General features: G+C 36.2%; 1 protein-coding gene across 1 annotated transcript in view; it reads left to right on the top strand.

Moving 5' to 3' along the window:
• Nucleotides 1–25,738, top strand: part of RP1 (RP1 axonemal microtubule associated) — a 162,622-nt gene that overhangs the window by 20,549 nt on the left and 116,335 nt on the right. The window contains 15 exon segments of the mRNA XM_066181257.1: nt 4,234–4,385; nt 4,936–5,014; nt 5,667–5,742; nt 7,289–7,365; nt 7,452–7,483; nt 7,625–7,768; nt 7,984–8,077; nt 9,044–9,147; nt 11,107–11,280; nt 11,902–12,114; nt 13,215–13,392; nt 15,009–15,140; nt 19,897–20,099; nt 23,378–23,467; nt 25,493–25,625. Of these exon segments, the coding sequence (XP_066037354.1) occupies nt 4,234–4,385; nt 4,936–5,014; nt 5,667–5,742; nt 7,289–7,365; nt 7,452–7,483; nt 7,625–7,768; nt 7,984–8,077; nt 9,044–9,147; nt 11,107–11,280; nt 11,902–12,114; nt 13,215–13,392; nt 15,009–15,140; nt 19,897–20,099; nt 23,378–23,467; nt 25,493–25,625 (1,881 nt within the window).

Genomic DNA, 25,738 nt, shown 5'->3' with positions numbered 1-25,738 from the left:
TGGTTTAAAATAAAGGCAATAGTAAAGGCAGTAGTAAAGACATATATGTCAGACACGTAACTACCATGAAGCCAGCATATGAGTCAGATCACAAACTCTGTTTTCAATAACTGAGGATTATAGCTCCAGTGTTACTACTGTTGCTGCTGTTTCAATCTCCTCCTGGTAAGTGGCTCAGACTTCCAGAATACTTTTAATTTTTGGATGCGGAATAAAACTTTCAAAATAAATATTTCAGGAGGCTAAAAGTGTTGAAATCTCCATTATTCAGAGAGAGATTTTATTGTAATTCTTAAGATGAATGATTCCAAAGGATATGGAAACTATCGAGTGTTGCTGTCGTTGCACTGTTTTAGTGTCCTGCTCTCCCACACCAGTCCCTGATGTTGCTATATGTTCCCTCTGCTTGAACAATGGAGAGGGAGTGGAAAGTCTGTGCTTGTTCATCCCTTCTCTCCAATTGGCATTGTCCATTTCTGGAAAATTTTTAAGAAAATTACAAGTGCTTAGCAAGATCAGTGTGTCCTGGGAGAGATGTTGGTGAGGGAGCAAGAATGCTGTGGCAGATTCCCATCCTATTGGGGTGTGATGCTAGAGGAGGAAAAGCCATAACACCACTGGCATTACTTGTGCTAGGACTTCACTTGAGCAATATCCACCTGGGACATGTCCTCTTCTCTTCCCCATAAAAATCGTATCAGCTGCAGAGGACAAAATTAATGGGATGAGAGAAGCTTTCATTCTAAGTATCTAAAAACTATGGAACTCCTTTCTCAGAATGTTGAACAATTTATTAGTGCTTCATGGTGTGTCTATGGTCCCTTGTGTTGATCTTGCAAAGTTGAAATTGTAACAGGTATTTACTTCAGTGGTAATGGATATTGTGGGTGTAGGCTAGAGGAAGAGAATGTATTCAAAAGAAATCCAGGAGCAGAAGTCCAGAAAATGGCCGATGGATGTGGGAAAACATACCTTGGGACATATACTCTTGTAATAAAGAGATGAGTGGCCTGGAGTTATATTTATGCTTCACTGTGCTGACTGAGCTCTGAGATTAAGAACCTGACAAGAAGATCAGAAAAAAAACCCCCAGATTTGTTCCTCAAAAGCATGTTTTAAGATAAAAAGAATAATGGGAGAGATTTCCCTCAGTCCTTAGTAGCTGTCAATGCCTCATAAACTGCTTTGGAGAGAGGCCTGTCCACATTAACCACAACAATTTTTGGCCTTGGGTGGTCATGATCTTCATGACATGAGAAGCCTTGGAGGCACTCAGCCTGCTTCCTCACAGGTTTGGTCTCCTTGGCGAGGAGACTAATATTGTTTTTATGGGGGGACATACAAACACACTGCCATAAAAGTCAAGCACCTCCTCACCCCTTTGAATAAATGCTAATTAATGATAATTGACATATTATATTGAATGTGCTCTATTTCCCTATTTGCAGTATCTGTTCTTCCCCAAATGTTCTCTTGTTTAAGTATTCTGAGATGCAGATCTCAACAACCTCAGTTGCTTAGGACATGGTACTAATAATGCCAAGGTTGTGGATTCAATCCCTATATGGTTCACTTAAGAATTGTAGTCAATGATCCCTGTGGGTCCCTTCCAACACAGAATATTCTGTGATTCTCTGGACATCCTAATTTGTGGGCTTTTTCTGAGTAGCAGGCTTCCTTGTTTCTGAAATAAAGATACAGTGAAAGATTTTTATTATTGAGTAATCTTTGTGCACGAAAAGCACAAAGGCACACTTACAACCAACCTCTCAATCTGCATTTTGAGTTAACAGTTTCTGTCTCACACAAGGGAAGAAGAAAGAAGCTTCTGTGCATTTCTACCAGCTTCAGTGTAAAAGGGGTCATGCAGAAGGCTTTGGAGAAGGCAGTTTCATCTCTGATTTAGTAATTGAAAGACAGCCTCTGTGTCTTTTTGCTAGTGTTATATTTCTGCATGAGACAGTGAAAAGGGAACACAGCTTTTAACTTCAGAGAAGATAGTTTGATAACAGAACAGTGGAGGGGTCTGGATTCAATGTGAAAGAGAGATGATGAGAGGCACTTTAAAACCAATTTCTGAATAAAAAGAGGCTGAAACACTCTCTGATTTAACATTCTTTTTTATTCAAAGGAAGAACATGGGAATTAAACTGTTAAGAAGTGTTACATAGAGACTTTGTTGCTGTAATGCGGGAGGACTGAGCAGCATTTGTTTGACATTTTATCCTCTTCCATCCTACTTTTTTCCCTGTCTGCTTATGGTGTATGACACAATCATTAATTATATCCTGTGAATAAATCAGGGTTACACAGGGTTGGCAGCTGGTGGATTTTTGCTTTTCTTCTTGCAGGAATTGGAAAGCAGGTAGTTATTGAAGGAGGAAACTGTTGCAGTAGAGGATTGTTGTGCTCCTATGCATGGAATTGTTGGTCTAGAGAAATTAATTCTCTCCCTCTGCTGTGGTCTGTTCATGGGGCATGTGTTCATGTGGGTGCTGCAAAGAGAAAGTTGGGCAAGTAAATAGATCAGGTGGTACCATGTGAAACTATATGGATAAAATGCAGTGTGAATTTACAGTTGCTAAATGAAAACTATTTTTGAGTATTGAGACAAGCGTACACTGGGAAAGATAGTGCCTGACCATGCTGCCAACCAAGGAGTGTCAAAAGCTTCTGTGCATTAAACGTGGCTGGCCTTTGCCACATATTTCAGAGGAGTTCGGAGGCTCTGATCTCAAAATGAGTTAGCTCTCATGCCAGAAGGAAACTACCACTAGTGTTCTGTGTGGGCACCTTAATACCTGTGCAGGCTGTTTAGTGTTTTGGCCAAATTGTTACCATTATCCAAATGGAATTCTTTAAAGACAGCTTGTTTAGTAACAAGCACAAAAAATACCATGTAAATAAATGAGAGATAATCATGAAAAAAATAAGGATGAAGGGAAAAATTGTAACACTGAGCAGGCACCTAACATAATTGCAGATATGGACTGATGATGGACAAATCTTCAGTGCTTATTAAAGGAAGATGTTTGGCCATCAGAAGAGTGAGATCTGGAAGCAACCTCCTCCAGAGAATTACAGCCTAGCTTCATAACATGTTTCAAATAGAAACTGACAATCAAATGATGATAATTCTGATGTTGTTTCGGACCCAGTGGTTCAGAAACTCTTTTCTGCTTGCAAGACAGAGAAGCACACAGACACCTACCCTTGGAAGAAGAGCTTGTGTGCCAGAAAATGAGGTTTTGTCTTCGCCTTTCACTCCCTCTGTACCTCACCTGGTCTAACAAGTATTGTTAGTGTATGTTGGCATAAATTTTGCCTTTCCCTTGTTAATACTGAAGATTATGTTTGCATGTTTTACCTTAATTCTAAATTTTATGAAGTTCCTATGTCTTATTTTAAGGACCATGGTTTTATATTGATAGATATTTTTATGTATCATAGTATTTAATTTCATTAGATTTTGATTCAAATTTAGTTTTACTTGCATTATCCATTTTCATTAAATGAATGATTTATTGAATTTAAGTCTTAGTTTTTCCCTCCTAAATTTATATCCTTTAAAGAATTTCCATATGGAATATAGAGAGGCTACTTATCCCTGGAAACATTCAGAGTCAGGTTGGACACGGCTCTGAGCAACCTGCTATAACTGAGGATATCCATGACCATGGCAGGGGAGTTGGACTAGGTGGTCTTTAAAGGTGTCTTGCAAACCTAACCATTCTATGATATTATCCTATGACATGCATATTGCTAAAATAATAAAACAGTGAGTTTTGAGGTCCTAGAAAGCTAAAATTGTGGTGCTAGATTTTAGCCTATTTGGTTAACCAGTACATTGAAAATGTTAATGGCTCCCATTCCTTTTTATAGTTTTCATCTCACCACTTATGGTGACACTAATTTACTTTGCATTTAATTTACATTATTTAATTTTCAGTTTATGATGATTTTTAAAGATGCTGCTGGACCAAGATATACTGCTGAGCGTTTAGAAGTAACTTCTGTTTGCATTCCCCACAAATGACAGATTGGGACACAACAATAAATGTAGCAACCATAAAAAACATAAAAGCAAGTTTATATCTTATTTTATTGAATAGGATTTTTAAAGTTTTATACCCTGTCCTTGACACAGATGTATTAGGACTGTACAGCCAGCTAGATGTTATTGTAACCATAATAGTGCTTGCGATGTGAAAAGTTGTCATCTTTTATTGTCAGTGACTGTCTACAAAGTGCATGTGACAACAGGAGACCTGTGGAATGCTGGAACTGAGGCTGATGTCTCTATTTCTGTCTATGGAGAAAGAGGTGATACAGGATCAAGACAGCTGCTCAGGTCACAGAAATCTAAGAAATTTTTAAAAGGACAAGTAAGTGAAAGACAGGGCATTTTTTAATATCTTCGACTGGCTTTTCTCTCTTGGGTGGGTTGTGATTCCAAGAAAGATGCAATTAGAAAAGAGATAATTACTACATCCCAGTGGCTCCCCAAAATTCGCTAATTAAGTTCCAAATTCTTTCTAATGTTATACCAGTGCTTTTGAAAGGGAGAACTTTCATTTATGAAATAGGTAAGCTATGTACTTTTGATTCTCGTTCTTCTAAAATCTTGGTTTAATAAGAGAAGACAAAATGAAATTTCATTTTATATCTGCATTTTTAATGTTGAAATCTGCTGTAATTTGTGTTTTGCCATTGATGCTTTCAACAGGTTTTTTTCCTGACTCTGATCCCATTCGTTTGAATGGCACTACTCTCATTAGAAAAGTGATCAGTAGTAACTTCTACTGCTGTTTCAGCTAACACTTAAAATTATGACCTTGACAAAAGAGTCATAAGAGTTTATGCGTCTTCACAATTTCCTGGCTGAAGAATGCTATGCTTTTTAGATTTTTCTGAAATTTTGTTGGTTGATTACAGACTGACATCTTTGCTGTTGAAGCTGTGCACCTTGGATGTTTGTACAAGATTGTTATAGGATATAATGGGCTTGGATCAGGTCAGAAATCTCACTTTCACAATACTCTTAATCTTTATGTTAAGGACAGCATCTGATAGTAATTTTTTACTAATCCCTATATAAAACTGTGGAGAGGGGGAATGTTTGCATGTTAAGGCATTGATTGTGTCTTGTATTAAAGTCAGAATGAACTATTATAATTTCAGATGGATTAGCATTATCAGTTGCACTGTAAAGATGCAATTGAAGACTTCTGTAACACTATCTTGTCATTAGACTTCCAATTAATGATGAAACTTAAAATTCTTGCAATCACAAGTCCTATTTTTCAAACTCTTCAGCCTAAATACTGTAAAACTAGCAACTTATTTTAGCCATCATAAGCTGCTATCTAATTTTGTTGACATTTTGATTGGCAAAATGAATAAATCTCATATGATGGCAATGTTAAAGGAGGGAGGGATGTAGCCAGGGAGAGACCCAGCAGCTTGCAGGCCCATAAAGAAGCTCTAGAGTACCTAGGGCAAGTACTGTCTTCTCTCCAGCTGTGAGGGTAGCTGTGACTCTTGCAACCTGCCAATGTAGCATCAGATTTTGCAGTTCTGGTAGAAGACAGAAAACTATAGGAAGTCAGACATAATTAAATATATCAATTTTTCTCTCATGAAAAACATTTTTTTTTTCTTCGAAGGAAATGGATGGTTTCTGGACAAAGTTGTAATCAAGGATCCTGTAACAGATTTGGATTATACATTTCTTTGTCACAGGTTCGTTGTGTTTGATTTGGGTTAGATTTTTAATACATTTGTAACTACTCTTAGTTTTTCTCCTGAGATGCCCTGTATGGAGAAATATCTGTTTCCTAAGATGTGAGCTGAGATGATCTGATCCTTTTTACTGCTCTAAGAGTTGTATCTGCCCCAAACATCTGGTGCGTTTGAACTAAGGTAAAAGCAATAAAAAAGTTCTGCTTGGGGACTTGCCATTCTTGCACCTTTCGAACTATTTAAGACAGGCTTTTGTTACACCATATCCAACACCTAGCATCTGACAGTCATCTGTTCTTCCATATCATGCAATGCAAGTCTTTTCAGAAGAGTGGCTTGCTGCCTTTCTACCAAACTGTTCCTGTTTTACTGAAGTTAGTATGGAGATTAATGTGGGGTTCAATGAGCTCAGGATCAGACTTTAAGGTCCTGTGAAACGGCAATCACAAATGCAGCTACCTGACCACATCCCCTTTACTCGTTTGCTTTGCAGCCTGTCACTGAGCTGCAACGTAATTTGAAGCAATCCTAACTTCCCTGCCTTTTCCCCTGCAGATGCTGCTGCTCTGAATCTTCTGCTCTATTACTCATTTACAGTTTTATCTATGCCTGATTAATTCCTAACACCTTGTGGAAAAATTTTAATCGATAAATATCAGTGCAAATATTAGGAACGGTAAAGTCCAGTCACGTAAGAGTCTAGATGCAGCTTGCCAGTGGCACCCCAATTCTATTTCCTCCTCTCACTTCTCTGAGTGAATAAATAACTGCCTGAGACAGCCCAGAGTGAGCGATGTGCACACTGAAACTGATTTATGTGTGAGTAAGGGCTTTCTGCCTATCAGATACAGCACCTCATCCTTGCCTGACCTAATTTTGAGTCTGTATTCTAGATGAGATGAACTGCTATGAAGAGATCTATAATGCTGGCTTCATACATAATTTAGGGAGAGTTCAAATCCATTTCAGGCAGAAAAATACAGTGTATGTGCTAGCTATTGTTAGAGTTTGATGCTGTGCTTGCTATCTTGCTTTGAGTGTGTGAATGCCTTTGACTCAAATGGAGTTAGACTTAACTTACATAAGTAGATGTGTACAAAGGCATTGTGAAAGTATAGTTTAGACATGGTGAAAGTGTTTCCACTGTTGGGTTTGCCTCCTTGTATAGGGATTTTCAGGGCACAGAACAATTTGCACAATTTGCATCTTGCTGTAGCCTTCTTGCAGACAGGAAGAGCAAACATCATGATCACTGCACAATTCATTATTGATCTGGGATGAATATGAACTCTCTGATTTGTAATAATTGGGTTATGCCCTTGTACCTCAGTCCAGGAAAGCATTTACATATGTTTCACCAAGAACAAGAAAGAAAAATTATTTTTTGCCAATGTTAATCTCTTTTTCCTAAAGCCGGATTTTTGTATTGCTGCTTGTCAGCCTTGATACTTTAATGCATAGGATAGCAAGTATCAGTATCCTAGTGCCATGCATACTTTGGAAGTTGCCAATCAAGGTTATTACTGAAAGAGATTCTGGTTCTTAGGTGGCTGGACCAGGGACAGGATGATGGCAAAATTGCTAGAGAACTGCCTGTGACAGACGCCAGCACATTTCCAGGAAGTAAGTGAAAATTGGTGGGGAAGAGAACTGTTTCAAAGGGGATGAAGAACCTCTGTAAATTAATTACACTGTTTTTATCTGCACAGGACAAGAGCTGGAACTCAAGAGAGAAAAAACTGTAAGAGCATACCTTTTTGTTTTAATTTAAACCACTGAAAAAATGCTTTGAGTGAAAACAGGTCAGTTGAATGCATTGTGTGACAAATTCCTGTGTATCATCTTCTCTTAAGTCTTTTCTGTTTGTTGTTTACAAAACTAGTGGGCTGCAGAAAAGTGGAAGTTTCAGAAAGGCATCACACTTCAGTTTTACAACAGGCTCACCCATGGCTTCATTTGCCTCTACCCAGATGGCAGAGTTGATGCTCTTGGTGACAAGAAAAACAAATACGGTAAAGTATTCTCCATGTGGATCTATGCATAAGAGATACAAGAAAGAAAGGCTTTAATATTGAGATTCCTAAAATGGATAGGAGCAGATAATCATACTAAACATTTTCCTTACTTACAATATACATGTATTAATGACTATAAAGACTCAGAAATCTATGCTTAGCTTACACACACACAAATTCTCATGTGGTGTCTTGTCGCTGGCTTTCTTTTAACAAATAGAAAAACTTGTCATCTTTGGTGCTCCCATAGAACTCACATGACAAGGACAGCTAGAGTCTTTTGAAACTAGAGCCATCTAAGATAACAAGTTCAAATTTAGGTAGAGTTCAGTAATAAGGAATACATATATGTGTGTGTGTACATATATATAAAATACATACATGTATGTATGTATAAATTAATTTTATTCTAATTTTGTAATTTAGTTTAGTGGCAGTCCACCCATTCAACCCTTTATCAGCTTTCCTCCTACTTCATTAGTGGCACTTAACTCTAATACAAGTCGTATTAGGTACATATATTTTATTCCCTTGGTAGTGATGGAGCTGCTCAGTGGTTCTGACATCTCACCAGGGACTTTAAACAGGGACATTACACAGATCTTTTTCGAAGTGATAGAATCTTTCAGGACACACCAAAGAGTGCATCAGGACAAGATTCCTCCAGAGACAGCTGCCTCTTCCAAAAAGGCAACATAATGGACTGGTAGAACAGTTGCTTAAAAAATTACTGTTGTCCCTGGGAACAATAAAAATGGCAAGAATTTACCTTTCATCAGTATTTTGTAGCTATAAGAGTTAATTGTTTGGAAAATTGGCCAGATTTAAAATTTGAGAAGCCATGAGCTATGCTGCACAATTTGCTTTACAAATTCTGATATGGATATAGAGAAAATGAATTATCTTTTCTTACCTGAAAGCTTTATGTTCCCCACATCATCTGTTATTTATCATCTAAATTCATTGCTAGAGCCCAGTTCATTATGCTGGGATTCTCAGCTCCTTTTTATGGATTTTTTTTAAACATCTGTGCTGATAAAAAGAAATTTGTTCCTTATCATTACGTCTCAGGGCTTTTCTCCTCAAGGCAGCAAAATAGACAGTAGTCCCCAGATGCCCTTTCCTGAACAAATGAGAGAATTTATTGATCAGAGAGGTCAAACTGTTGAGTTAAACACTTAATTAATTCTTTTCCCTTGAAAATGATAAACCATCAATTGTAATTAAATGCAAACATGAATTAATACACTTTCATATTTCTAACTTTTTTTTCATTTAACTCTTAGGTCTTTTTGATGTAAATGTCAAAAGGAGAAATACATGTGTATTCAGCAGTCATCAGATGCCATCTCTTGCTCTTGCTCTTGTCAGTGGACGTGTAACTGGAAAGGTGGGAAATGCTGTTACTGATTCCAGCTTCATAAATACGTGTCATTGTCTGATTAAAGAAAAAAGTTTTTAAAATCTGTCTAATAAATAATTATATTTCCAGTCAAATAAGGGGTGAAGAATTGCAGAACTGAATGCAAGAAATTGCTGAGAAATAGGTGAATTTAGAGACATGGCTTTGTTTTCTCACAGTTTACTTTTTATTCTTTGGTTGATTTCTTTAATTCAGTTATACCAAGCCATTCCAAGATGTCATTTATATTTGCCACATGCTGACAAGTCACTTGGAATGCCCTAATATCTCCTCTTTTTTGATAAGAAAAAATTCTCTGGCTTGATTTTAAATTCCCCTTTGTCCTTTGTGTTTTTTTTCTTTTTTTAAGTAAGATGCCAGTCATAAGACAGCTGGTATAATCCAGGGTCTGTTCTGATGCATTTTGATTTGTCTCCTCCCAGCTTCAAAGTTTTACTATGACCTTTCTTCCACAGCATTTGCAGTATACAGGTAGGTAAATGGAATTGTAGAATTCAGTTCCTTCTGATCATAGAATCAGAGACTACCCTGAGTTGGAAGGGACCCACAAGGATCATGGAAATCTGACTTCTGGCCCTTTACAGGACAGCACCAAGAATCACTCCATGTGCCTGAGATCTTTGTCCAAATGCTTCTAGAGCTCTGTCAGGCTTGGTGCTGTGATCCCTCCCCTGGAGAGCCTGTTCCAGGGCCCAAGTACTCTCTTTGTGTAGACCCTTTTCCTAATATCCAACACTTATGACCTATCCCAGGAAATGAGAGTAATCCAGGTTCTTGTAAATGGGTCCCTTGGGGCTGATTAGAGTGAAATGACACTGGATGATTGATATCTGTAAATTTATGCATACTGGGTTTATATGAGGAGTGTAGGTGGAAATTCCCAGGTTCCTCCCCTCATGCAGGGAAGCTTTCAGTTCTCTGGTGAAAGGCCTCAGAAACTATTCTGAGGGTGTTTTGGGAGTCTTTGATATTTTATGACACCTGTAAGACATGACAGATGTCTCTCAGGCATGGGAACAACAAAAAGGCAACACAAAACTGGAATTAGCCTTGTAATACATACTTAATTGTACTTTGAGGATGTGCTTACTTGTTTCACAACTACTTCTAAAATTCGTACAATTTTTCCTTTACTTTTATAGGTATGTTGAATCTGATAAACAGTTCTTTTAGCTTTTTCTTCAGAAGGTAGTGCCTTGAAAATGAAATTTTTTCCTAGAAATATTGATTCTTTGTAGTCTTGAAAATTCTTAGATGATGTAAATCAGAAGTGTCATCAATTATTAGATGGATTTTTAGCATTTGACATTGATTAAAATTCTGGTTTTATTTAGATATGAGAATGATGATTAGTTGATAAAATATTTAAATATGTATTATTATGTCTTGATAAATGTTTTGATAAAATATTAAATTCTGTACTTTATTCAATGGGGTCATAGAGACTGCCAAGCGGAACAGGCAAACATGGAGTAAAGTGTGTTGCTTTACTCTTTCATGTAAAACTTCTGATTCTCTGAATGTTTTCTGTGAGAACAGTATAAATGAATGAGAACAAACACAAAGGCAAACCATGCCAAAGATGGGCTGGTAGCCAAGAGTTCCCATGGTTCATTTCCTTTCTGTATCAGTTTTATACTTCTTTGCCATCTTTATAGGCTGTGACACATGCTCCAACTGAGGCACCCAGGTTTATTTCGTATTATTGCCAGATCTGCGTCATCTTACAATGAACTGTTTCTGTCAAATTCAACAATTTCAGTCCTAAGTTTAAGGACTGCAAAACTGAAAATTGGAAAGATTTTTGTACTAGGCTGCTAATACTGTGGGAACTCAAACTACACAGAAACTATGTTGTGATACCCTCTGGTTTAGATTTTGCCATATAGTTCTTATAATTTATTATTCCTTCTTTGACTATGTTAGAGCAGAGACAAAGCATGCTGTGAGCTCCGTGTTCACCTTCAACCAAACAGCTGTGCTATTCTCGAATCAGCCAGCTACCAAGGTCACACTGTGGCTTTCAATCTCCAAGGCAAAGTAGCTGATGAAACAACAGGATATGCCCGGCTTTCCAAAGAATTTGTTGTGCACGTCAAGGTAAAGTGGGACAGAGGGAAATTAGGAAGACTTCTTTAAAATTTGCCGTTACGAAGCAGATTATTTCTAACCGAGTTTCAGAGGTTTGCGAGCTCAAAGAGGGATCCTCTTCCACGAGGTGGAGCCCAACCACAGTTTAACAGGTAGGCGGCACTTGGGAAGGTTCCCTTTACCGCTCTCTCGGGGCGAGCGATGCCGATGCTGCAGCTGCTACATGCAAATAGGGTGAGCTGTAACCCAGGAAAGATGAGACCCTGAACTTCCTGGTAGACCTTCGAAAAGTAGCACACGAGAGCTGCTGTTGAAAAAAGGCAAGTCCCTTAATTTGCCACTCTCCTTGTGCTCTGGGTGTTGTGCTGTGCTGCTCAGCAAGAAAAGGCAGGGATGCTGCAGAGTAGGGAAGGATTTCCACTGCTCTGGTTAGTGCCTGCACAGAAAGCAGCAAATATTCAAAGACTGGAAGTATACTTGAATTACTTGAGACTGACTATTTTGTCTTTTATACAAAGACATGCATGAGTAAATGCTTAAAACAGAACAGTAGGAGCAGTGTCAGCATCAAAATTTAATGTGGAGAAAAGCTGTGCTGTACACAGAGGACTTTTTGTTTCTGATCTAAAGGGTGTGTTTCATCATGGTGCCATCATCCTGCTCAATACAAGTCTCTGCCAGGCTCTGTCCCTTAGACCTGATGGGAGCTGCAGTGGAGCAGGTCAGCAGCAGCAGGAATCCTATTGGAAGGTGCATAAAATCGGCTCTGGACTCTGCATGTTTGAAAGTGTGAAAAAACCAAGAATGTATCTGAAGATCAAAGATGACCAGTGTGATGGAACAGTAAGCAGTTCTTGTTTGTATTTCCCTCTGCGGATAGTTTGAGTGAATTATCAGTGATAGGAGAGATTATTTTTTAATTCGTTTGGATAAAAATGGCATAAAACTTTGTTCAGATTTAAAATGTTTCAATTTTTTTCCTTCATTTGCCAAAGAAAAGATAGAAAAATAAAGCAAGAGTAGGTGTTGCGTCAGTTTGGCAGTTGATTGAATCAGTGAAGATCTGATTATACTTCCAAACTATTGAGAATGTGGATGTAGTTAAAACTTACGTACTGCTCGTAGATGATGAAGATAAAACCCATTAAAGAATAACTATGGCATAAGCAACTGTATACTTTCCTGACTTTTAAAGAGTGATTCTGTTCATCTAAGTTAATATTTCTCACATTTATATGAGAAATATTTTGTTAAATTTTTATTTGGGAGTTTAAGACAACTGAATATGAAATAAAGATGTGTAAGTACTCAGATATGAGGCCCATGAGAGTTTTTTTCACTGCTTCCAGTACACTTTCAGAGATTAAAATATTTGATCCATATTTTGAATAGAGGCTTTGTGAATGTCTTATTTTTCAGCAGTGCTCTCATCAATGAATCAGGAGGTCTGGATAAAAAGTAACATTGGGTAAAGATTTTGAAATTAAACATGTAAGTGCCATGAAATTGAGGGAAAAAAATGACATCTATTTAATAGATGTCATATTATTTAGCATTAGCAAATCTGTGCTATGTATAAAGTTTGTATAGAAATATCCAATGTGTTCTGAAACAGACATTTTCACATTCCTTAATCCTCTGGAAACTGTTTAAGTGGGAAATTCCTTTGAATATGTCCTAGCCTTTGCCTAAATCCTAACATAAATGTTTTCACTTCATCTTTCACTTCCCTAACTTATGTCATTAGCCTTTCTGGTCATTAAGGAATAAACAGGGATTAGGTGCAGGTATGTCTCTGTGTGTGTAGTAGTGTAACATGTTGTGAAGAATGTAGAGTTAATCTGAAATATTACTGGAAAGTAGTAATAATTAAGACTTAAGAAGCATCCTTTAGCTGCATTAAGTCAATTGTTGAATTTCTGTTTCTGTTTTCACTTTCTTAGGGAACAGGTGATGAATACTGTCATTTTAAAATTGAGAAGAATTTGGAAACTGGATCCGTGAGTCTGGAATCGGTGCAAAACAAAGGGATATATGTTGGTCTTCTGCCAGATGGCCAAACTAAACCAGTTGTTAACACTGGAGAGAGAAATATCTTTTTCTACCCACAGGCCATCAAATGTATGTGATTTCTCAATAACCTATGATTTTATTTAGTAATTAGTGTTTCTAACTGACAAAATGCAAAGCAAAAGTGTAAAAGATACATTGACACAGTTTTCCTTGTGTTTCAGTAGTTTTAAAAATGAAAAATTTATTGTATGCACAATTAATTGCTCCTACATATTCAGTTAACTCAATTCCTTTCTTTTTGTAACAATGGTAACAATAATAACAATTAATAATAATACTGTAGATGTTAATTGTTTTACGATTAAGGTTTTGAAAATGAGAATTGAAACAGGGGATAAGATAAAGATGGCATTGACTTCTTGGGTGTATTCCCCTTTCTGGCCACAGATTTTAGAAGCCCGGGAGATGTTGTCTTGCTGCCAACTTAACCACTGTTTTTCCTGATTTTATAGGGGAATGAGTAGATTTTCAAGAAGATTTATTGGCAGTGTTCAGTTTCTTTTCAGTGATGTGAAATACATTGTACTCCTCAACCAGCATATTCATTATGTCATTCCTCTGTCCCATAGTCAGATTTGAGAGGTATTGCAGTCAAAATAATTCATCACTAGACAGCTGATCAACTAGCCAGGACTCAGAAACTGGGTCTCCGCACACTCTGCATCACCGTCATTGGGTAGCCTGCTTGTCTTTTTCCCCTCAGGAGAACAAAGCTTTTGATTTGGTGAAAAACTGTTGGGCAGCTGACTTAGATGATAGCCGCACGAAACACTATTCTACAGGAAATATATTCTTATCTGGTGGACTTGACTACAGAGATCAGGAAACGAAACAACTCTTGAAAAGGCTAAACTGGACATCAGTTTGCAATCAAGAAGTTGGTCAGATTTTTTCCATACACAAGCAGAACAAACTTATCTTGAATGCCTTCAGCAGCAAAAAGAGATTATCAAAACCTACAATCACTCTTACTAACTGTTACATTTATGTTGTGGTTGAAGAATTATGAAAGTCCCTGTGAGTGCATCCCTACTGTTCTATCCCTGCTTGCTGCAGGGTGATAGGAATATTTTGATCACTAAGTCCTTGTAGAAACAAGGAAATTATTTTCCTTTATTACCTTTTGGAAGAGCAGTAGAAACTCTCAACAGGACAGTGCTTACTGGTATCATTAAATAGAGCTAAATGTTACTTTGTCACAGGCTTCAACACTTTTAAATCTGTGTCGCTCACTAAAAGAAATATTAAAAGGAGCTAACATGTTCTATGCAAGCAATAAATATTGTCTCTTTGACATGTTCATATTAGCAGTATCAATTTATATTATTCAAATGGCCTCTAGCAATTTTCATTTCAGCATTTCCACTCTTAGAAAAGGAAACATTTTGGGGGGTGGAGAAGTTTATTTTGCAGAAAGCTACATTTTAACAAGTCATTTTATTCCTACATCAATGTTAAGTTTTTGCTTAGATTTTTAAAATGTTGAATGGGTTTTAAATGATACGTCAGGGTTTTTTTCCATTTTTTGTAGCATTCAGCTAACAATAGAGAAAAGATTTTGATGTCTATTGTGTGGAACAACTGTGAGATCTGTTGTTAGCTTCTGAGAAAGAAAAACCAAATGGCTTCTAGCTAGAGACAGATTTTACATTTCATTGTTTTAGTTGGCCGGGAAAAGCCTATGGGAACATCTGCAGCATGCAAACAAGAGAAGAAAGGCTTCAGAGAATCTCAATTCCAACCAGCAAAGGCCCAGGAGTCAGTACCTCAAAGGCCTTCAACTCCCCCACCCTCAAGTAAGTGACAGTTTACAAATCAGCTGTGGTACATGTTTTATGCTTGTCCTCTGTGCATGTTTGCAGAGACTTACCTCAGGAAAGACAAGGAATGGCTTTTCTGGATTATTGAATTATGCACACAAACACACTACATAAAATACATTGCCAGTTACTCTTTTTCTAAAAGGAGCATTGGAAAGTGGTTTATGGTTAAGGCAACAATCAGCAGTTGAACAACTGGTTAAATAACTCCTTTTTAAAAAATTAATTAGTAATCTATTGATTGACTATTTCTGTGGAAATTAAGAGGTTGATATTGTGCAGAACCCTGTCTAAACCTCTCTGAAAGAAGGGAGCATTTCTCATTTATGCTCTCCCATTCATTTTTTCTGCTTTATGGTTCACAGAAGGAAAGAGGAAGGTTTTGATGCATTGCATGCTAGATTTATACCTGTGTTTTGGCAGGTAGGAGTAGATAAACAATGTTCTGATCATGCTGGAGTCATGGTCTAGCAGATGTGTTTTTCTAGAATAAAATGCTTTCTCTTTAGCTAAAGAAGTTGCATTTAGCTAAATGGTCTAAGACAAGAATTTTTTGAATAATCAACATCCTAGTAACCAAACTAAGGAACTAGACAACTAAACAAAACAGGGACTGAGACATGTCTTAAAGAGTGGGGATGATCATGTTTGCTTCCTATATCTCTAATTTCAATGTGGCAAAGGCCCTGACAGTCTGAATCATGCCCTGTCACCATAAAAAGCAGGTGGGATAAATAGAAACTACTGAGTAGCAAACAGCACATGGAGGCACATTCACATGGTGGAAAAATATCTGTTACTTTGAAAGAGCTTTCATAAAAAGATTATATTTTGACCTCCAATATGGGAGACGTGCTTACTCAGTTACAGGTATTCTCAAAGGCATTTATGTAGCAAATAATTCAGGTGGGTTGCTGATTTGGTTTCCAACTTGATCCTCAGACTGTTTCAGAGTATACATGAAAAGTTTGGCTGTGAGAACAACACGTCACATGTGGCATCCTTGTTCATAGGGTATAATGTGAAGTGTGAGGCAGGATTTTGATTAAATTCAGTTCAACCAAAGTATTCTCCTTAAATTCCAAGCATAGGTGGAAGTAGAATTAAGTGTAAATACTTTATTCTTTTTGGCAATATTTTTTCCATTTTTAGCTCAAAACACCCAATTACTAATCTGTCAGACTTCATCTTGTATCAGTGTGTCACAAAGCCTTCCCAAAGTGTGGTGGGTTGTCAGCAGATATGCTGTGTCTGAAATCCGTGGCAACAGTACACAGCCATCAAACCTGTTTTCAAAGAAGCTGGAAGTTTTTTAGGGTTGGATACAAAGAATCCTTTTATAGAAGCAATTTCAGCTGTGAAATTGGTTACATAGAGTCTATAGCACTTTGTAAGTAGTTTTTCTGGCATTCATAAATATAGATTCTACTTATGGAAAATTAATTGAAATATCAAAGTTACTCTGTCTTTCAAATAAAATGATCATTTTTAGTAAGATACTTTTCACTCAACATATATCTTTTGACATGTACAGGTGAGCCTTGAGTTTTAAACTGATATTCGTTAAATTCTCATTTTCTATTTTTCACTCCCAGTTAATATTTGGAAAAGGGTGATGCTTGTACTGAGTATACAATCCAGCAGTAGGCTTAGCAGGCAAGCTCCGAGCAGATTAACTCTTAGGCTGACCAGACCCTTGTTTTTATGTCTGTGTCTGCTAACTGGTAGATGTGTTTGGTTTCTGTTTTCACAAATAATAATTGATTTAGGATTCATTCAACTGAAAACCATGCTACAGCATTTGGGACTTCTCCCATTGCAGTGTGAGTTCAGTGTTCCTCAAGAAACTCTTTTTGCTGTACAGAGATGATGTCAGGTCCCAGCTTCCACATCCTCAGATGTCATTAGCTTCCATGACACAAATGCAGTCTGTGACCTTGAGAACACCTCTATGGTTTGGTATTAACAAAGTGTATCTTTGAGAAATGGTCTCTATATCCTCCACATTCTTTTTATGTATGTCTGGTATTATTAGTTGCTACTAATTTTTTAATATATTTTACTTATAAGATACAAATAAAATCTGATCTCATTTCTGCCTCAGTTAACATTGGAAATGATGATACACACAGGTGTAATAAAAATACATCAACTTTATTGCCCAAACTTCTGCTCCGAGATTAGTTTTTCTGATGGTTCATTTTAGAAGTGTCACTCAATCATATTGTCTTGTGAGACAAGATAATTTTCTTTTTGTGTTACACTTAGGATAAGAAAGTAAATTTAAAAATAGTTATTTCTGTGAAATTGTGGGAAGGGTTCTGACTTCATCATTCTCATGCATGCCTATTAGAATTAATTTTTGTCACAATAGATTTACAGCGTGGTGTCATGAAGTGTGTAAAATCCCATGAGTAATGCAGGGCAACCATCAAATCCTCTTTTCAGACTGGAATATTTTTAGCCTGTATAAAATCAATGCTACCGATTTCCATTTGTAAGAAGAGCCAATAATTTATGAGGCAAAAACTATTCCAAGCCTGTGAATTGTTTATGCATTATAATTGTTTCAAGAGTTGGTAGTCTGAGGTCACAGTAACTGTTTTGGGTAGCAACTGCACAAGTGTGGAATTCTTGTCCTAAGCACGTGAAGCAGCATGGGATTCCTTTTTTCTTGAATGTCTTTGCATTTTATTAACATTTTAATCTCTTTGCTGTAAGAAAGTTGTGGGTTTAGCTAGCTGGAAGGAACTCTAGCTTTCAGAGTTACAGGTGAGAAGTTAGCTAGCTACAGTTACAGAAAATTGTATAGTCAAATTCTCAAAAAAGTTTATCATACCAAAGCAATTACTTTGCTATAGTTCTGTTATTTCAGGCACTGAAAGACAAGTGTAATTAAGTTGTTATTCAGGTAAACTGTAAGTATTTGCCTCTTGTTTTTTTGGGGGGGGTATGTATTTTTTTTTCCTTTCAGACTAACTTGCTCTCAGTCATGATGAAGAATACAATAAAACCAGCCATTATTATGACAGTAATGCCTATTCTAAATCACTATGACCATTCCAAAGTCATACCACTACAGTTAGAGGCACTGCAGTAAAAGTCATGCTACTACAGTTCTGAATTTCTTAAAAAATGACTAACCAAATATTATAATCTTTACTAGTGCTAAATGTCCTGTGATTCCAGAATTCAGTTCTCATTTATTCATTTCTTATAGAACTTTGTACTGGATCCTAAGTCCTTTGCAATTTCTTGTGTAAATATTTCACATCAGTTAAGATATCAATGCCAGTGGATCATTATTCAGTTTTGGTGCTTTAGTTACCACGTTGATTTAAATATAGGAAAACCTGATGATCCAACCAAATGCATAATTCCTTTTGAGTACAACTTCTAAGAAAAAAGTGCTGCTGGTGGTGAGTGATAGCTTTTGTATCACTAGTTTTTCTGTCTGATTTTGGTTTGATTTTGTTTAGTTGGGTGTTAGGTTTTTTTTTCCTTTGATGTAAGGGCAGTGCAGTAAGTGAAGGTAAAAACTCCATCCAGAGAAACCCAGTACAGTATTTTAATCAAGCAAATAAAACAGGAAAGGACTTTAATACTACTACATAACTTATGCAGTGCAGCAGAAACATCCACAGTGAGGCACTGGGAATTCTTCAGCAAATTCATGTTGGTGGCATATTAAAAATTCTTTTTGCAGTCACATGGAAAGTGCTCATATGAACAATTTGGGAACCCCTGGAGGACACAGTATATTGGCAACGTGTAGGTTCATCTTTTCAAATTTCGGGCTTATAACTGCCTCTTGTGTCAGAACAGACTATAAGCTCCTGGCAGTAAGGATTCCCTCTTTTGGAGAGGGCTTCATGGTCAGTGGTCCCATTATTGAAAAGTAGTGTTCCAGACATCTGATGTTTGTAAATTCCACTTTGATTAAATTACTCAAAACTAAATTCCTTTAGCCTAATAGAGTCTGGTTTTTCCATATCTCCTGTGCAGAGATGTCGGTTGATGTCTCTGCATGTACGTCTATTTCTCTTAAGGGTAGATGGAAAGATCACTAGGTGCTGTTCTAAAGTGAAGCTTATGTTTTACAAAATTATATTTGCTCAGCCATTGGAGCTGTGAAATTTATTCATTAAGTGCTATCATCTCATTCATGCAGAGCATGCCTTAATCCAAGTTATGGCACTGCATAAGTATGGTTGGGTGAGGCTATATTGAGGTGGTGGGGTATTTTATTTTTTACAGTATTTAGTTCATATTTAACTTGAAGAAAGTTAATTTCATGATTTTTTTTTAAATTTGAAATGAAAATTGTCTGTATTTCCAGACACGTGACTCTGCTAATGGTGTCCCAACACAAGGCATTAGAGGAGGAATTCTACTTGTTTCTAAATGTCAGACTAAGGAACCAGAAATGTCAGTTGAATGGTCATAGTTCTGCACCACAGCACCCTTACTCTGCTCCAGAATATGTACAAAGAACATGATGATAGCACATGCCAGAGATAACTTGTTCTTTTCCAGCTGATTCTTGTAGCTCAACTAATCAGTGCGTTTTAGTCTAGACAAGAAACATAAATCAATCTTTTCAGACTATCTCACTTGCCATGAAAAAATACAATCCCCCTGCTGTTATGGCCTCCTTATGTACTGGAGTTACAACAGCAACTGGCAGTTTCATGTCAATTTTCATCTCCCACTAACATTCTGTATTTCACAGAGGAAATGAGAAATCCCCAAGGTGGTGAGTGTCCCCTTCCTTCGGATGATGAATGGAAACTGTCAATACTGACAGGAAATGCGGGAACTGAAGCAAGAATTGCTCTTTGGATATATGGAGACAGAGGATTAACTGGACCAATAACTCTTGGCAAGGACAACAGGAAGCAGCTGTTTTTTCCCAGGCAGGAAGATGAATTTCAGGTAGCTAATGAAGGCTAAGAGCATTATTTTAATAGGTACCTTTCCAAGGATTATTCTGTCATGTGAAAAGAAAAAACATTTTTCTCCTATATTTACTGCATAAAATAAATCTGTATCTAATCTCCATGAATTCTGTGCTAAAGCATCCTGTTATTTATAGTAAACAACAGAAGAAACAATCTTTCTTTTAAACCCCCTCCCTCATATGGATGATCAAATGGGACAACTGCAGAAGTAAATTGATTTCTTTAAGGAAATTGGGTTGAAACTAGCTTTAAAAACTATTTACGCTGAAACAAACCATGTCTGATATAAGACCTGCATATTGCTTAGAGATCTTTAGTAATTAAATTTTCATTCATACAGTTTTCAAAGCATACTATAAAATTTATGCTGTGGAACTCGTTCAGTTAAAGAAGAAAACCTATTTTAGAGCTGCCATATTATAAGTGACTGAAATGCCAGAAATGTTTAGTGGAATAACTAAAAGTCCAATGAAATCTATGTGTTACCATGTTGTGAAAACACAAGGTTTCTGCTTTTATTTGAGAATAACTCTATCAATTAATTAATTTATTTTTATATATAATATTTGAGAATCTCTGTCTGAGATGCATGTAGTATTGCTGTCTTCAGTAGCTAAAGAAGAAATTATATGTTTCATGATTTTTTTCTGGACTCATCTACTCTTCTAATCCAATCTTAGCACAATCCAGGATTGCTGTTGTCAATGATATTAATAATAATAATACTCCCTGTGAACAGGGCACAGACAGGGAGAAAATCTACCCTAATGTTCACTTTCTAAGCATATAGGCTATAGATTATGATCCACAGGGAATCCCATTCTCCTAATTAGTAAATAATTTATAAACGATGTTGGATAATGGCTTGTTTACAAAGTTAATCCATATGTTCAGAAGAGATGGACCAATTTTTCTTCTCTAAAATGGATGTGGCCCATTATGACTGTGTGCTGCAGATATTGATCTTGTGAGAGAGCAGGATTTTTTCTCTCAGCACCTGGGGCTACTACTAAGATTTTTTACATCACATTGACACTATTGCTTTCAGGCATGGAACAGCAAATGTCACTGAAGTGTTTTTCACTTTTTAGTCTGCAGTGGATAAATCTGCAAAGAAAAAGCCAATGAGTAAGAGCTGTTTCTTCTCCTTTTCCCTTTAAACTTTATCCTGTACTTGTTTAACAGGATAGGTCTTGAAATGAGGATAGGAATTTATGACATAAAAGTTACATCTTCTTCTTACCATTTCTGTCTTTGAACTTTTATATTTTCACTGATAAATTCTAGAACAGAGGACACCAAATTTTATTTTTAAAGTAATCAACTTAACCATAGCTCTGGCCAGGAGTTCTAGGAAGAAAGCAGCTTCTGAAAGGCTGTGATAATCCAGCAATTAGGAATCAGTTTAAAGTTTTTTAACCTTTCAGCAACATGTGCAAATATGAAAAATTTGAGTAGAAGTAACTAAAGAATTGGAAACCATTCATGTGTGGTCTTCTTCTTACCTTTCCCATGTTAGTTTTCATTGCCTGTTTAATTGTTCCTGAGACTCTGCATGAGAAAAATCAAGACTACCAGGGTGTTTCTTCTGGAAGATCTATACTTGTTTTAGGCAGAAAACACTCTTGCATTCTGACTTAGTCTACTACAGTTTGTTTTGTGTTGTGTTGATACATGAAATTATGTGCAACATTTTTTCTGAATTAACTCGAAGTCTGAAGAGGGATTTATTAGAATAAATCTAATAAATGACCCTATAGCCTTGTGTATGCAGTGAAAACCAGCTCTGTGAATGAGAAGACCGTATCCCATAATACTTGAGAAGTAGGTTAGTTTGTTTGTGAAATGGGGGAAAGACAATAGCCATTTTTTTGGCATTCAATGCCCATGCTTTACTGCCGCTTTAATCCCAAAGTCTCTGGGTTACTTCCTATAAGACTACTTTTAGAGGGGAGTATTATGCAGCATAAGCAAGGATATGACCTTGCAGAGCAAAGCAAAGCCATTTTCTTACACCAATGGGAAAAAAAAAAAGGAAAATTGACACATAAGTGTTGCAAGCCTGGTGTTCACATATATTTCTTTACTGGAATTCAGGTTGATGTTACAACTATACCAATACAAAAAACACATGTGAAACCCACAGATTCTGTCTCAAACAGCCATTGTGAAATTTCAGTGTGCATTTCATTTTTCAACAAATTCAGAGTAAAAGTTTTTTGCTTTTATAAATCTTTGACTAAAGCATAGCAATGCTTTGGCTATAACATAAAATTTTCTTACATAAAAGAACAAAGAGCGAAAAGCTGATACAGCAAATGAGGTAATTCTCTCCTCTAAAATGAGAAGAGTGCTTTTTAAAATGAAGGTAAAGAATGAGTGGATAATATACTAGTACGTGTTTCTAAGAGGATGAAAATAATTTTTGTACAATGTAAATAGCTTTTTGGATGTAAATGGTGGAAAGGAATAGGCTGTTACCAATCTTTTATTAATAGAATTATTATTTGAGAAATAGCGTAATAACACACTTTCTCTTACTTTCCTAAAGATACATTACAAATTATCTAAAATTATTTATTCTTGCTTTAAATAGTGGCTAAACTTCAAATGAACCCTGGCTAAGTGAGGGTTCATTTAAAGTTTTGAATATAGGGTTGCATAGAGTAGTTTTTATAAGTAAGAGCACACATAATGGTTCAAAGTGCAAATGAATGCAAAATCATTGTCAGAAAGCAAAGACAGCATCAGTGACTTCTAAAGTTTTGCAGATGTTCTGCCAGCTTTTGGGAGCTATTCTTTAGGGTCTCCAAAATTTTATATCTTTCATGTTGGCATTATTAGGGTTTGTGGCCATCTAACCACGCAAAATTATGAAAGATTTGTGACTTGTAATCAGAAGATGTAATTTTAGTTAGAAGATGTAATTTTGTATTGCTCATTGCTCTCATGAACAACCCTCACCAACTTTTTTTACTCTTGAAACTCTGAAGTTCAAATACCTGCCAAGTCATTCTCCTGGCAAGCACTGTGATTCCACTAGGCTGTAATCTGGTCAGAATGGGGCTCAGACAGTCAAAACAGAAGCAATGTGTTTTCTGAATTGTGTTACTTCAAATCTGCCAATCAAATGTTATGTTTTTGTCCTGAACACTCAGATACTACAACAGTTTAGATAAATCTAGAATCAATTGCCAAGCTAAAGATGTAATTTTATGTAGTTCTGTACTGTACTTTTCTGACTTTATTCAGGTTAAAATAGACAGCATTGGGAATATCTACAAGATAAGAATTGAACTTGATGGATTACCAAATGAACAACCTGAGTGGAACTTACAAAGGGTGAGACATTTATGGTGATTTTGTTCCCCTTTTATTAATTTTTATGTGAACTAAAGGCCCATCTTTTCATAAAGACATAGGTTTATGAATCAATAAATGCTGATTGGGATATGTTCTTACTGATTTGTGCTATATTGCTTTAGAGATGACAAATACACTGATACATCATGAACACAGTTCGTCTCCTAAGGGATGGAAATATGCAGGATTATTTTACAATTCTTCCTAATTCCTGCAGACAGCAAATTTATTGTATTGATGTTTTTGACGAAGTTTTGCTCTCTGAAAATTTTCCATATGCTTTGGTGTTTCTGCACTCTTCAGTGTGTGCTAGGGAGATTTTAGCTTTAAATTCCAACTCTTAAAATTTTAAAAGGATGGAGCAGCAATCATTCCATGAAAATAACTTGCAAGGAATGAACAAAGTTTGCTGAAAGGTAAGCTAAGTAAGTTATAACAGGCCCCACATTTCCTTATAATTATGAATATTTTCATGGGAAAAAAGGCTGCTGGTTTTTTTTTTTTTTCAATTTGATTGGTTCTTGATTAATTTAAAAATTCTTCTTTGTTTTGTTTTAATTCTACTTTTCTCTTGATATTTACGGATGTTCACCAGACTAAATTTGTTCTAAAAGCTTGCTAAGGCTGACACCCATGTAAAATTTATTTCAGATAAAGATGAGATAAAATTTTTTCCTGTGTTTCTTGTGTTGAATTTGTAAAGGGTACAAGTTTATTCTTTTTCATTTGAGTAATCTTAAAAAGCTTGATTTAGACAATCAGAATTAAGCAATAATAGCAGATTTTTACATTAACCCAAAGGTCTTAACTGAGACTGTAGTAAAACTGAATGTGAGTATAAATATTTCAGTTTCTCAAATGATTGCAGGCATCCCACTTTCCAGCCTGGTGGCTAAAAATTATTTCTTTAACATTTTGTTCCAAATTTCATAGAGTAACCCAGGGATTTCAAAAACTTCACTTCACATCAAGAAATAAACCCTGTTGAAAGCTGTGTTTTTCTGAAAAAGCAGTTAATAGATGCAATTGTTATGAATCAGCAGGGGGAGCGTTGCCAATAAATATTAGAGATTAGGAATCAGTGCTGCCAAAGTATTTAATGTTAAAATAAATACATGCTTTGGTGTTGAAAGAAGTGTTCATTTTACTTTAATATTTTATTGGAAAAGTGAGATAAATACATCTATTGCCCTGTTTCCCTAAGTATTAGAATTTGGATGTGAGTACTTGTTTTCATACTTTTGTTTGCAAGGCTTATGCATGTTATATGTACACTAAAAAAACAACTGCAGAAACATTTTGATTTCCTTTTGCTAGTCAAGACCTCTGGAAAGCCCCTGTAGTAAGTATTGTAATTCAAAACCAACAAAAACTGCTTTCATAAAAAAGAATAAAGAGTGCTGTAATTATAGGAAACAAGTAAGGCAGCTATCTTACTCCATGGCAGCAAATAAATCTAGAAATTGGAATTCTAACTATCTTAATTTATAGACGGTGATGGTACACAGGTTGTTTTTTGTTTTGCAGTAGAAGAACCAAAGATAATACAAACTGATTTATTATTCCAATGTATCCTCTATTTGTCAAAGTTCAGAAGAATGTAGATGATAAGTTTCATTCTGTTCTCATTCTTAAAAAAAAAAAAAAAAAAATCTGTGTCCATCTTTCCACACCTTCCAAAATCTCTGTGTCATGTAAGAGCAGGTACCTGAAGGTTTTCAATCTTCAGTCTTCCAGGCAGTGTTACATGGAGGTGGTTTACTTGCTGAAACCAGATTTGGTGACATTTCAAATGACAAACCCACAAATTTCAACTACACATTTTTTCGTTGCATAGTAGTGGCCAAAATAAAAATATTTTCATACTGTGATTTTGTATGTCATATACAATGATTGTGTTACTCTTTTCTGAGATAAAAAAAAGAAGGTACACAAAACTATGTTTTGCTGTGTAAGAAGAAAAGCACTGAAACTGAATCATAGTTGGAATTGTTTCTCCTTCAGGTGATACTGCAACATCTAAAGAGCAAGAAAACATTGAATTTTCCTACAAACACATGGTTATCAAAGAATCGTGATGATAAAGAATTTCTGTGTGAACTTCCAGTGGTGGAAGGTGGAAAACCTATCTATCCAAGTACATGTTTACAGTTTATTTATATATTATCTTATTTATTTCTATATTAATTTATATATTGGCTACCTGGTTTTCAGTATTAATGCCAACTGAACTGTGGCCCTAGCAATCTT

This window comes from Chamaea fasciata, unplaced genomic scaffold (genome assembly GCF_029207755.1).
Source record: "Chamaea fasciata isolate MVZ Bird 193981 ecotype frontalis unplaced genomic scaffold, bChaFas1.0.hap1 SCAF_1, whole genome shotgun sequence".
NCBI lineage: Eukaryota > Metazoa > Chordata > Aves > Passeriformes > Sylviidae > Chamaea > Chamaea fasciata.
Note: the sequence above shows the minus strand (reverse complement) of the source record. Positions and strands in the feature narration are given on the sequence as shown.